The sequence below is a fragment of the Manihot esculenta genome, chromosome 3, assembly GCF_001659605.2.
Source record: "Manihot esculenta cultivar AM560-2 chromosome 3, M.esculenta_v8, whole genome shotgun sequence".
Classification (NCBI taxonomy): Eukaryota; Viridiplantae; Streptophyta; class Magnoliopsida; order Malpighiales; family Euphorbiaceae; genus Manihot; species Manihot esculenta.
The window spans coordinates 13,641,695-13,655,143 of record NC_035163.2 but is presented as its reverse complement, the minus strand read 5'-3'; the positions used below and the strand labels follow the sequence as shown (position 1 = coordinate 13,655,143).

The 13,449-nt window shown below is 29.1% G+C and overlaps 1 protein-coding gene across 1 annotated transcript; it reads right to left on the bottom strand.

Annotated features, from left to right (window-relative positions):
* Nucleotides 1-248: 248 nt before the first annotated feature.
* On the bottom strand, nucleotides 249-9,737 carry LOC110612198 (ras-related protein RABF2b). The gene is made up of 7 exons (XM_021752906.2): nucleotides 9,460-9,737; nucleotides 5,983-6,060; nucleotides 5,690-5,857; nucleotides 2,526-2,574; nucleotides 1,871-1,944; nucleotides 828-921; nucleotides 249-555 (listed from the first exon to the last, which is right to left on the bottom strand). Exons 1-7 carry the CDS (start codon nucleotides 9,496-9,498, stop codon nucleotides 455-457), a joined length of 603 nt encoding a protein of 200 aa, XP_021608598.1. The 5' UTR covers nucleotides 9,499-9,737; the 3' UTR covers nucleotides 249-454.
* Nucleotides 9,738-13,449: the final 3,712 nt, after the last annotated feature.

Below are 13,449 nucleotides of genomic sequence, written 5' to 3'. Positions count from 1 at the left end.
TTGCTCAAGGTTTTGAATCTCGCAATTTTTTCTTTGGCGAAGGAAGTTGTAACAAGGTGGCCAACACCAATCCTAAACAGGCACATAAAGGACTTCTCTTTCTGCTTTTCTCAAGGAATTTTAATCCTCTTTCAATGAAATTTCTTTGGCAAATAAGGAGGGAAAAAGAACTGCAGATAAAAATAATTGTCCTAAGATTCGCAACAATAGTCTCTGCTAGAACCTGCATCACTGTGTAATCGAAGAGATTGAAACTGAACAAACCATTTCACTAAATAAGAAGAGAAACTCCAATCACTGGTTTAAAAGAAAGCGTGCATGTACATTTCTTAGTGAGTAAATACATCAATGACCAGGAAGTATTTTCCAAAAAGAAAAAAAGGAAATGCGCATCACAAGATAAGAACCTTCTAGAAGATGCAGACAGGCACAAATAGTAGAACTACCAAATTACTTAAGCGCAACAGGATGTGCTTGCTGTCCTTTCTGCTGGTCTATCCATAAGAACCATTCCAGAAGGATTCTGTGCTGGCTGCACTCGAGGTAGTCGTTTCGCTGCATCCAAAAATAGAGGAACAAAATAGTCATGAGTAATTTATTCAAAGGGATATATTACGCACACAAGTAGAATAGATACCCTTCTCGTAATTTCTGGCATCATGACACAGTCGCTTTTCATAATTATGATTTTAGTCTATATTGCTTTATCATCCAAAAAACTTCAGTCATCACTAAGTGCAAGAACTTATTTCATTAAAAAATATCACAATAAAAAATCCCTTGCAAAATTTCTGTGTTCTGTTTGTAAGAAGAAACATTTAACATACCTATTTCATAGAAAACGTCATTGACATTAGTTGCAGTTTTAGCTGATGTTTCCATAAAGAAAAGGCCATTCTCCTGAGCATATACTTGAGCTTCCTGAAATAGTAATTAAAGAACTTGATTAGTAGAAATCCTTCCATATTCGATGTCCACACTTCCCATAGGTGAGCATGACATTGATTGACATATCTTAATCACATAAAAAGTACATGAATAAACAAATAAAAGTCAAATATAAGCAACACCCATGTTCATAAGCAATAAAACACTGCACTCCCAACAAACAGTGAAGAAGAAAAAGCTAAAGAGCAAGGTTTTTTAAATTGGGCCCTGTCAATGAACAGGTAACGGCAAGGTTTAAGAGTTTCAAGGTTCAATAAGGCTAACAGAGGTTTAACCGACATTTCATTAAATAAATGTTATCAAATTAATAATAATGCTTTACTTTATTTTATATATTTTTATAAATAATTATTAAAATAAACTTAAACAAATTTTAATATGTGAATATTTTTTAGAAAATAATGTAAACTTGTAATTAAATTTTAACTAATAAAATTTAATTAATTATATTAGAAAAATTCTTAGAATTAAAATTTTTATAATAATAATTTCATTCATACAAATGAAACATATATATTAATATATTAAAATTATATAACATAATAATAAGATAACAAAAAATGTTTTTAATAATTCAATTTAAATTGCAAGGCAAATTTTTTTTTTCAAACAATAGTAGTAGGTCAACAGTTATTATATATAAACTTGGTAAAAGTTTTCAAACCCATCTTCCTGTTGTTTTTACCAACTTTGCCCAAGTCACCTCTAATGAAAGGCATTCTACTCTTTTCCCAGCTTAGCCTCTCTCACCTCGCACATTCCAAACAATGAAACAATACCAATTACTGCACTTGAATTTCGTTTCCAAGTCCTAGGTCCTTGGAAAGCTCAAGTACTTTTTATCATTTAAAAGATCCTTCAGAGACAGATACAGTCTTTTTTTAAGAAAAAAAAAATAGATACAATCAACACAGATACTTACTTCTGCAGTTACCTTCCTTGCATCTAGCAAATCAGCTTTATTCCCAGCAAGTGCCATAACCATATTTGGATTGCCTTGAGGATAGCAAGTAGAAGCCAATGATCAAGGAATTTCAACAAGTAAATATAATTATCAAATATTGATTTATGAGTAGAAGAAATGACCATAAATACTTCTGATATCTAGAAGCTGATCAAACCAAGCTTTACCATTTCCAGATTATGTTTATGTTAAAATGTTGGGTCAATAACCAAAAATCTTTTGATGTTTACCTCAAAATACAGTGATCCCTGTTGTTCCAAAATTAGCCATATTGAAGAAAGGAGCAAGACTTTAGGGACTAAAATGTTTTATGATGTAATCATTCAGGGATTAAAGTATAATAAGATTTAAACCTTTAGGGAGGGACAAATTTGTAACATAATTTAAAAGGTTGGGAACTAAAGTATAAGGAAAGCTTCATAATTTTATACCCAGTTACAAAACTGTTGAACTATTAACAAACTTCAGGGACTCAAATTGTTAATTTTGAAACAAAGGATCACAGTGTATTACTAGAGGGTGTATCAGATGGTTTTTGAAATTAATGAAATTCAATACCATTGCTATAGTTAAGTAAAATGATCACTATAGCTGATTTGATATGTAGTCTCACCTTGTGCCTGAAGCTCTTGGACCCATTTTTTTGCCCGTTCAAATGAAGCCTGAATGAGAACATAACAGAATATATTCTTGTTACTAAATGAATTTAACCAGCTCAAGAAAGTTTTTTCTAAAAGAAGAGGCACCAAAATATATGTTAAAAAGAAAAAAGAAAAGCAATGTGATACTGTAGGTACAAAATAAAATATGACCACCATGTGGAACAGTGGAACAGTGGAAGTCTACAAACAAAGCTCTGTATATCTTTTTTCAGATGAATTATCTTATACCAGAGCTATTTAATAGCAAGCTCTACTAGAAATTCTCCGACCACAGAAAGAAAATCAACATTCCATGCTTTTGAACAAAACAAATATGAGGAAAAGGATCCATATAGATAACTCCAACTAGTATGGGATTAATTAAGGACATGAAACCCACTGCAAACTTGAAAAGGAACAAGAAAAGATTACAAAGTAGGGCATGAATGGAAGGAAAAGAAATGAAGAATGATATTTCAAAGACATAGATATAGCAGCTGGTGATGATGAATACCAACATAGACTTGGTTAATTGGTTTCCATGACAGAAGCAGAATATGCTATACTACTGTCATATGTAACTTTAGTAGAAACAATTGAGAAGAAACCATTTTTATAACTGTCACTTAAATGACATGTTAGGCAGCTGTAAACCATAATGTAGATAAAACCCTAAACTGAATGGACTAAAAAAGATTCATTTAGCAAAGCCGCAACTAGATTAGAGTCAGAATAAGTTGCATTTTCAAAACTTATATAATTGAATGAACTAAGAAATGCCAAATTCCAGAAGTTTACCATAAACTAAATTGATTTTTCTTTTGATAAAATAAATTTAAAAATCCATAAAATATTATTAATTGAACCATATATATGTGGTTTCATTACTTAGTAAAAAAAATATTGGTCATAAAAAATTTACAGTTATTAATGCTTTTATATAGTAGAAAGGTTTATATATTACCATGAGGGGGTTACGTAATTAACCTATTAAACTCTAACTCTTAGGTAGGCATGCAATACAAACATACAGGGTTAGTCTAGGAATTTCCAGAAATGCCACAAAATTCCCAGGATTTCAATTGTACGATCTTCTCTCTCTCTCTCTCTCTCTCTCTCTCTCTCCCCACCTAATGGACAGTTACGTGGTTGTGCAGTGGATATATCAGGATAAACACAGCATAATAATATTTACTATTATTTTACAAAGAAAAGCTAACATAGAAATGGAATATTTAAATAATAATAATAATAATAATAATAATAATAATAAATAATGAATATTGTTTCTATCCACATGCAAATATGATACCACAGTTTCCTGCTGATTCAACTATGAAATATGAACATTTCGAAAATCAGAGATTATACAGAGGTCAAAACTAAAAATAAAATAACAAAAATGCCCTGTCCAACAACAAGACCCAAACCCAAACCCAGTTAAAATTTTATCAATTGCCAGTAGAAAAATAGATTCCTATGCTCTCAATTGAGTCATATAAATTTGTCCTGGCATTCCAACTATTATATCAGGCTTTACTTACTCTTAATTACTTCACACATCTCCCCGCATAATCCCTAGAAAGACAGTCATCAACTTTATAATCATAACAGTAAGTCAGCAGCACCCACAAGGACCTTAGCAAGGCAGATTATACAAAGAAATAAAACAAAAACAAGCTTAAACGAGAGTGATGTGTGACGTCCAATGATAAAACAGAGAAACCTTCCACCTGTCTAATCTCCAATAAATTTTAGCACACTCAAAACACAAAAGCAGCAAGTATATTAATATCCAACTAAACCCTTAAGCAATAATAGGTCAAACTGGAAGAAAAGGGTGGAAATCCACTTAAAAATTAACATCCACCAAATAACCTGTGCACATTTTTTTGAGACCTGAAAATTCAGGAAAAATATTGCTATTGGAAGATTGATCACTTAGCAAATACAAATACAAATGATGTGACTTGGGACAACTGGACAAGCATGTAGACTAAGGAAGCATATTGCTGGGGTTTCCAGGGAAGAAAATATAAAACATGCTAGAGAGAACTCATAAAGAAAATGGGGGAAAATAGCAAAACTATTTTGAGCTTGATTTTAATGATGTTCTCAAGAAAAATCAAGATAAAAATTTTCTCACTAATGAAGAATAAGAGATTCAAAGGGCATAATGTTTATGTTAAAAAATTTTGTAATGTTAAAAAATTTTGTAGGGTCAAATCAAAGACAACAACAAGCCTATACTTGATAATGACTATGGTATCATTCACTAAAACAAAGTAAACACTTTACATTGCTTCAGGTATACTACATAAATAATATGGTAATAAAACCATATTCTTACAACTGAAAAAACAATGCGATGCATTATGCAAAAGCAGAAATGGCATAGATTTTATGCCTTAATTCCATGCAATTTGATGATTATTTGCTGAACAGGCTTTCCATTTGACACATAGAAGTTCAACACAAATATAGAATTTGGGTCTCTTTTAATCAATGGTGCATAAACATCTAGATACTAGGTTAAATATATTGGTAATATGATTTTGTCTAGTTTTGTCCTAGTAGTAGAATTTTTTCATGCACACATCACTAACATTAGTTCAAACAGTACTTCACATTAGTTGCTTGTCAGCATTGTTTTGCCTCTAGGTTCTAAGACCCCATGGAACTTGATAAAGAAAGAAAAAGAACAAGAAAAGAAGGGTAGCAACCCTGAAACTGATGCCTATTAACTAATCTCTGTGCAATGACAGGTGGAAACCTTCATATATATTCTTATACAAAAGATTTTCAAATAGTTTTATTCCCAATCAAAAGTACATGCATACACACAATACTTCAATTTCTTTTTGAATGATGGAATGAAGAAGCAAGAGACCTGATTAGCCTGGACATACTAACACCACATAGTGCTAAAGTTGTAATTATTCTTTGCAATTTTGCATATAAAAAATAAACCACAGCAACCATTTTGTAATCAAGACATACATTATTGAGAAGAAAACAGCACGTAACATATACATTAGCCTAAATATAAAAAATAAACCACAGCAACCATTTTGTAATCAAGACATACATTATTGAGAAGAAAACAGCACGTAACATATACATTAGCCTAATTTACCTGATTTGTTATATCATACACAATAATTGCAGCAGCTGCTCCCCTGTAGTACATTGGAGCCAAGCTATGATACCTCTCCTGACCGGCTGTATCCCAAATCTCAAATTTTACAGTCGCGTCATTCACAGCCAATGTTTGTGAGAAAAAGGCAGCACCTATGGTTGATTCCTAACACACATAGCATAGTCAAGTTCGAAAGAATCTCAATTAGCAAGTTTATAACCAACCCTCCAGTCCCACAAAGAAAATTAAACAAAAAAAAAAAACCCTTTCCAAACCTAAATCCTAACAACCTGAAATTCAACAAACTGTCCTTTGACGAATCGCAACACAAGACTGGACTTTCCAGCACCAACATCCCCAAGAAGCACCTGAAGCACAAAATAAATATCATTGTAAAAAACCAAAAAATACAAGGTTAAAATAGACAGAAGAATTCTTCAAATAATTTTCTGTTCAAATGGAATATATCAATGGCATAAAAAAAATACTTAATCTAAAAATATGCATGCCAAAGAAGTCACTGAAGTGAACACTGAAGTATGATAAACTATACATGACCATGACAATGCTGAATAAAAATTCATGAACAATTAAATTTTCCAAGGAAAATGCATGACTTCTCAAAAAAAATATTCAAATTAATAAAAGCAAAAGGACTATATATCACATGCAAAGGCATGACTAGTCAGAACTACTGTATAAAACAAATGTCTTCTCTAAAAAGCATGGCTGCTCAAAAGGGGCAGGAATGGTAATCTTTTGTGCTTATTTTGCAGACAAAAAGTTGAGACTGAATATTTTAAGGTTTCAAACAACATTTATTTTAACAGAGTTTGAAAAGCCACATTACTGTTATCACCACATACATAACAAGCCCAAAAGGAAGGGAAAAAATAAATAAATAAATAAAAGAAGAAAAAAGAAGTTGATAAGGGCCATTATCTCTTCATTTAACAGCCTTTCTCTAGACATTAGAATAAAATAAAAGGACTTCTTTCTTTTCTGCCTTACAAGCTTCTCTTACCAGAACCCCCCACTTCCCCTATTCTATTTTTTTTCTTACACTCATATCCCCCAAACGCTTACTACATAAAAAGGGGCTCTTCTTTTCAGCTTGAGTTTTAAACTCATGGTTTCCACTAGTTACTGAAGTTAATCAATCAAATGAATACAAAACATGGATTCAATATCTCAATTTGATCAGTTGCATTTATTAAACTTCAGTTAACATCTTAGGAGTTTATTCATTTAATATATTTTGTGAAAAAAATGTGTTAACATTATGGCTCCTATATTCAATTTCAACTTGTGTCCACACTACCATGGTTTAAATCCAAGAAGAGATCTCACCTTCTCCTCCCAAATTTTTATAGAACAGTACAGAAACTGATATTGCAAATATATGGCATATAATGTCTCAATGCTGAGGAATGAAGGACCTCCTCAGAACAAATTATTGAATGCCAGTAGCATAGTCCAAGGCATAGTTAACATTACCCCATCCCACCCCCAAAAAAAAGGCTCTGCAAATCAGATTGCAAGTTCCAATTCATGGGATGCTTGTTTCTTAAATAGCTTGTGGGTGTGATCTGGATAACCAAACACATTCCAATCAAAGGCTCAACAGATAATCAAAGGGGAAAGTGAAGGTAAGGAGAAGAAGATACTAAGAATTGACGAATTATAACTGAAACTATTTATTTGTTCTGCTCCTCATCAGCGGGGCTTCATAATGCCTCTTGAGTCTGGACTAATGCTCCTGCTACTGCTGTGATGATGCCATGGCATAGGTTACAGAGTACGCCATCAGCAAGGTAGGTGGACAAGGAAGCACACCTAGCAGCCAGGAAATGGAGGTAAAAGGGTTGAAAAACAGCACCACTTGAGAGTAGAACTAAGCTGTGAAAATCTCAGAAGAAATCACCATTTGAACTAAGAAAGTGGATGAAGAGGCTTTGCGGCAGACAAAGAAGAAAAGAAGACACCCAAGGAAAAAATTGTGAGATAGTTGAAACAAAAGGTGGTGAAGAAGATAACAAGCAGAATGAAATGGTTGGCGACTAGTTATTGGAGCATTGCAGCAATTACCAAGACCAAAGACAGAGACCAGAAGAACAGACGGTTGGTTTGAGTTGGTGCAATTAGTATAGAGCGCATCCCCATTTGTAGTCCATAAAGAAGCTTGTGGCCCAAAAAACCTTCTGTGTTATTGGCTCAAAAACTATTAACAATTCATTATAAAGATCATAAATTAAAATATCAAACTATCACAATCTTTATTCAAGAGAATTAAATAAATTGACACTAAAAACCAATTTATTACTATGATTTTAAGAGGTTAAAATTTTATGGAGATTAAAAAATTAGTATTAATTATTTTATTGAAACTTATACATAAATTAGCATAAATGTTGATTCATTTTGAGAATTGCAATATTATCTATAACTGTTAAAAAAAACTTCAATAGCAATTTACACAAACCAAATGCTTTTCAAACATAGCACAACCCAAGAAGATTGAACCAACTAACCCTACAGCTACAGTAGCTAGTATATATAAAAAATAGAGAACCATGCTCCCATCTCTGTACTGCGACCTGCTACAGACTATGTTCCAAGTAACTATAATCCAAGGTCTCTTTTACGTAGCAGAGTTCTCAATGGTGCCATGGCACCGAAACTTAGGAGAAAGAACAAAAAGACATGAAATAGAGGGGAAGGACAGAACAGAACAGAGCAGAAGAGAAGAGAAAGGCAAAGGAAAGGAGAGAGTGAGAGAGAACAAGAATTAGTGATACAATAATCGCTCTATTTTTTATTTCATTAAATGCTGCAATTCCCTTCAAAGTGCTGTTAAAATAAGTGGTAACCTTAAAGTTGTTTACAGCAGTCTAATGCCAGCTTACCAGGATGGCATGACACCATCATAATCATGACACAGTAAATAACATATCAGATTGTGATATTTCCCATTTTTGACAAGAAAATAGCATATATGAAACAAGATAACGCCATTTGAAAATAAATAAGCAAGTACCAAACTGCCAGCAAATATTTATTGGTGGGAAATGGGAAAAAAAAATTACAGACAATTGCATAGTCATCCAATTTAAGAACCTTCTTTCATTCATTTCACTTAAGATACAGCAAGCTACAAGTATGCAAAAGTAGTTTGATGACCATATATAATTCAATTGAGTTGTACGTCAAATTTGCAAGAGAAAGTAACCCAAAAGAGCTAAGTAGTCAGAATTTAAATAAGTTTCTTAAAGATATTTAAGGTTACTTCACCAAAAGCTAACCACACCACACCACAGTTTACAAAGAAAATACATAAATCACACTCTATCCTAAATAAAACCACTCCCAAATTTATATAACAAAAAGCAAAAACATTTATAATTGCAGAAAACCAATACAAAATATCAGCTCCATCAGTAATATCTATGCTTATAGAGAAAAACTAAGCAATAGTGTCAAAAATTGCAAGATTATCAGAATCTTGAATCCAATTATTCTACAAAACAGAAACAACATAGATATTAATAATTACCATACATATTTTTAAAAAAGGTAAAAACCACATTTGAAATTTTCACAAATACATAGGCCCAGATCAAAATTTCAGAAAATTACGGAAAACCCAATTCAAAACTCATTATATACAAACACATGATTATTAATAAAATAAAGATTGATCTCATCACAATTACCAACAAAAGCATAAAAAAATGAATGAAAACATGAAAAAGCAAGCATAAACTCACCAATTTTGCATTGATGTTCTTGTTTCCGGCGGTGGCCATGACCGTAAATATTAGTGAAGATCAGATCAAGAGAAAAGGAGAAGATTTTGCCCTTGAATTTCAGATTAAAAGCTATGCGTCGACGAGAAGGAAGGAGGGAGTAAATTAAAAGGCAAGGAGAAGAAGAACTTTGATCAAACCCTTCCTCTAGTTTCTTAATCCATATAAAAGAAGACCTACAGCTATGCGAAAACGATTGGTATTTTGCTTTATGAAGGATTGTCGAAATTTCGTGTGCAAAATTTGTCATTTAAAATATTTTAAGTGAAATTAGCGTCACATTATCCACGTGGCTGCAACAAAGCCAATACAGACTTTTTGCTTTTGTTTGCAAGTTGTCAGGGTTGCTGTTCTGTAATTTTGAAAGTTAAATTAATTTATAATCTAGCGAATTAGTATAAAAGTCCTTTTCACTTTTCAAAAATTTACTAATTTATTCGAATATTCTTATATTTTATAAAATTTAATTATTTAATTCTTTTAAAATAAAAATTATTAATAATTTTGAATATTTTTTATTATTTAATTATATATTATTTATTTTTTATAATTTTAAATATTTATATTAATTAATCATTTTAACTAAATTAAAATAAATTAATAAACAATTTATTTAATAAAAAATTAAAAAATTTAATTTTATAAAATATAAAAATATTTTAATTAAGTGATTTTAAGATAAACATCAACTAATTATTTAAAAAAAATAATTTAATAATAATTCTTCCTTTCTAAATTTATATTTTCAATTAATTTATATATTTTAGAGCAGTGACCTTTTTCTCCATACACTTCCTTTTTCCAAAAAATGTTTATCTTCTTTTTTCCATTTATTACCATATAAATTACTCTTTTAATTATATTATGTTAACTAATTTTTTGATATATTTCTATTTAATTTTTATTGTTCTGGAATTGAACTAGTAAAATTTGAAATCTCTTCTAAATTTATTAGTGAGTACTTTTCAAAAAATTATTTATCTTTTTTTCATTTGTCACTCTGTAAATTATTTTTTTAATTATATTTTGTTTACTAGTTTTTGATATATTTATATTTAATTTATATTAAAAATAAAATTTATTAATTTTAATAATAATTTAATAACTAAATGAGTTATTTAATTTTTAATCGAGTAATACGAGTCACTAACGACCGACTACATCTAAATTTTAGAAAAAAGAATAAACCTATTCATAAAACAAAAATCAAATATAATTATATTAAAAAATCTTAAAATTATCATTCTAAAAATATGAAAAGCCAATGCAGAAAAGAAACAAAAAGACAGTTTAAAAAAAAAAATCTTTAGACTTGAATGAGGCTCTAATTCTTTTAATTTCTTTATCAAAAATTCTATTTGCTTGAAGGTCATCCTAATTAAATTTGTTTAAGAGTATCTACCAAAATCTCAAAAAATAAAAAAATGAAAATGTTAGCCTTTTTTAACTTTTTTCTCTGTATTTTATGCTCTGACTTTACTACCGTAAAAAATATTGAATAGACCAATAAGAGAGGTTAAAAATACAAAAATACATACCATATTTCTTCCTAAACAAATTTAATTTAGTAAAACACGGCATTCCAATGTAATTTCAAATGAAATATGATTTCACTAATTCAAAACACATCTTAACCTACATTGTCTCCCATACCCATTTAATCTTCACTTTAAAATTTGATTATTAATATTGCAATATTAGATTGATGATATGACTGAAAAGTTGTTATGTAGTGCTCGATTAGATCTCAACATGAGGTGATAATGGGTACACACGACAATTATTTCGACGTTCAAATTAGTATATCGAAGAGTAGCGAGAATATGATGAATTACTTAGAGTTTTTTTTTTTGTTAGAGAATAGTGTATCTTTACTTTTATAATTCCTAACATTTTATATCATGAGAAGGTGCAGATAAATATTGTATTTGCCGATAAATCGACAATAATGAGACCGATTACTTGATAGTGAATATCGCCTAATAATGAAAGAGAAATCACGTAATTACAAACGTAATGAGAATATATTGTATTGTGTCTGTTTATTGGTAACTTGATATCGAAACTCATCCTATCGAAAAAAGGGCGAGTATTTGATTATGAACCGAGTGTTGGAGGAGTTCGGGTCTTTCTTTCCTTGGATTGAACCACATTACCTATTTATTAGACCTTTTATTTAAATCTGTCTTCTAGTGTCAGCTCATGATTGAGTGATTGTTATGTAATATTAATTATATGTCTTATTTGACATCTAATTTTATTAAAAAAATAAATATATAATTAAACTAAATATTTAAAATTAATGTAAACTTATAAATTACAAAATTATAAAGATTATAATACTAAGCAAATTAAACTAATTTATGCATTTTATTCACTATCAAATTTTGAACTTGAACCTTTGTTTATCCTTTAGCAAAAGAGACATTAATTTTACACTAAAAACAAAACAAGTTCTGGTTTACCTATAAAATACCATTGTAATGTTCAACTATCCTGCCGTATATATTATTCTAAACTATTATTCAATGTAGAACAGGACAAAATCAAACAAAGAATATATGATTCAATAAAAACTCATTAATAAATAATTTGCCTACGAATTATGGTTCATTGTTAAATATCTGATTTATAAATTTTTTACCAACAAATTTCAGATCTATTAGCATTATTAATGGATTTATCGATAGATTTTTCATTATTATTACTAATGAATTTTAAATTTATTAACAAACTGAGAAAAAAAATATTTTTCTTAAAAAAAATATATTATTAAATTTATTAATTTATGTGAAATCTATTGGTAAATATTTTAACAAATCCATTATTTATTTAAATTATTTTAAAAAATAATTATTTCAATTAAATAATAAATTTTATTATTAATATTATTTTTTATTAATTCAATAAAATTTAAAATTATATTATTAATAGTATTTTAATTAATTTGTTTTTAATTTATATCTAATATTTATTAGAAATGCAAGAAAATTTAAAAAAAAAGTGTAGATGATAAAATAAAGTGAGGAAAATAGAAAATGAAAATAAAAGAAAAGTAAATGATGTAAAATTAGAGAAAATGATAAAAAAAAAAAGAAAGAAAAAGGAGAAAAAGAAAGGATTGATAAAATAAAATAGAAAAAATATGAAAAAAAGGAAGAACAAGAGAAGAGGAAAAAGCTAATTATAGAAATTAGAAGAAAAAAAGGATAAATGGTTAGAGAATAAAATAAATAAAGAGAAAGTAATGAAAAAAAATTATACATAGAAAGAAAATGATAGAAGAAAATAAAATGGAAAAAAATTAATATGAATGGAAATTATAGAAAAAATGAAGAAAATGGGAGGAGAGAGAAAAAAAATGAAGGAAGAAAAGAAAGAAAAGAAAAAGAGAGAGAATAACAAAAAGGAAAATTACACAGAAAATTTTTTAAAAATAATAAGATGAGAAGGAAGAGAATGATATAGAAAATTGATAATAAAAAAAGAAAATGATAAAAAAATTATGAAATAAAAAAGATAAATAAAAGAAAATAATAATAGAACAAAATGAGGGAAGGGGAAAGAAAATGGAAAAAGAAAAAATAATATAATGAATAAATAATAAAAAAAGAGGAGGTGGCGTTATATTTATAAATACGAACTACTAGCGGATTTAGCAATGAATTTACAATATGATATTAAATTTTGAAAAGAAAAAAATAGTTTTTTTATCAATAGATTTAAAATTCATTAGTAAATTTGTTAATAAGTGAAAAATATGGGATTAAAAAAGAAATATGAAAATTTTATGTGGGATTTTATCTTAAATTTACTAATGGATTTACTAAGGGATTTAATCTTTTAGTAAATTTCAATATTTTGTTTTTACCTATTAGTTTGATGAGAAAATTTAGCAATAGATTTCAAAATCAGTTGGTAATGTATCGAAAAATTACAAGCGGATTTAAA

What these genes read in the sequence shown, in the direction of transcription:
- LOC110612198 (XM_021752906.2), bottom strand. Translation starts at nt 9,498, where the DNA reads ATGGCCACCGCCGGAAACAAGAACATCAATGCAAAATTG. An exon ending in GACAGTTTGTTGAATTTCAG is followed by an intron (nt 5,858 to 5,982) that starts GTTGTTAGGATT and finishes TATGTGTGTTAG; the next exon opens with GAATCAACCATAGGTGCTGC. An exon ending in TGTATGATATAACAAATCAG is followed by an intron (nt 2,575 to 5,689) that starts GTAAATTAGGCT and finishes GTTCTCATTCAG; the next exon opens with GCTTCATTTGAACGGGCAAA.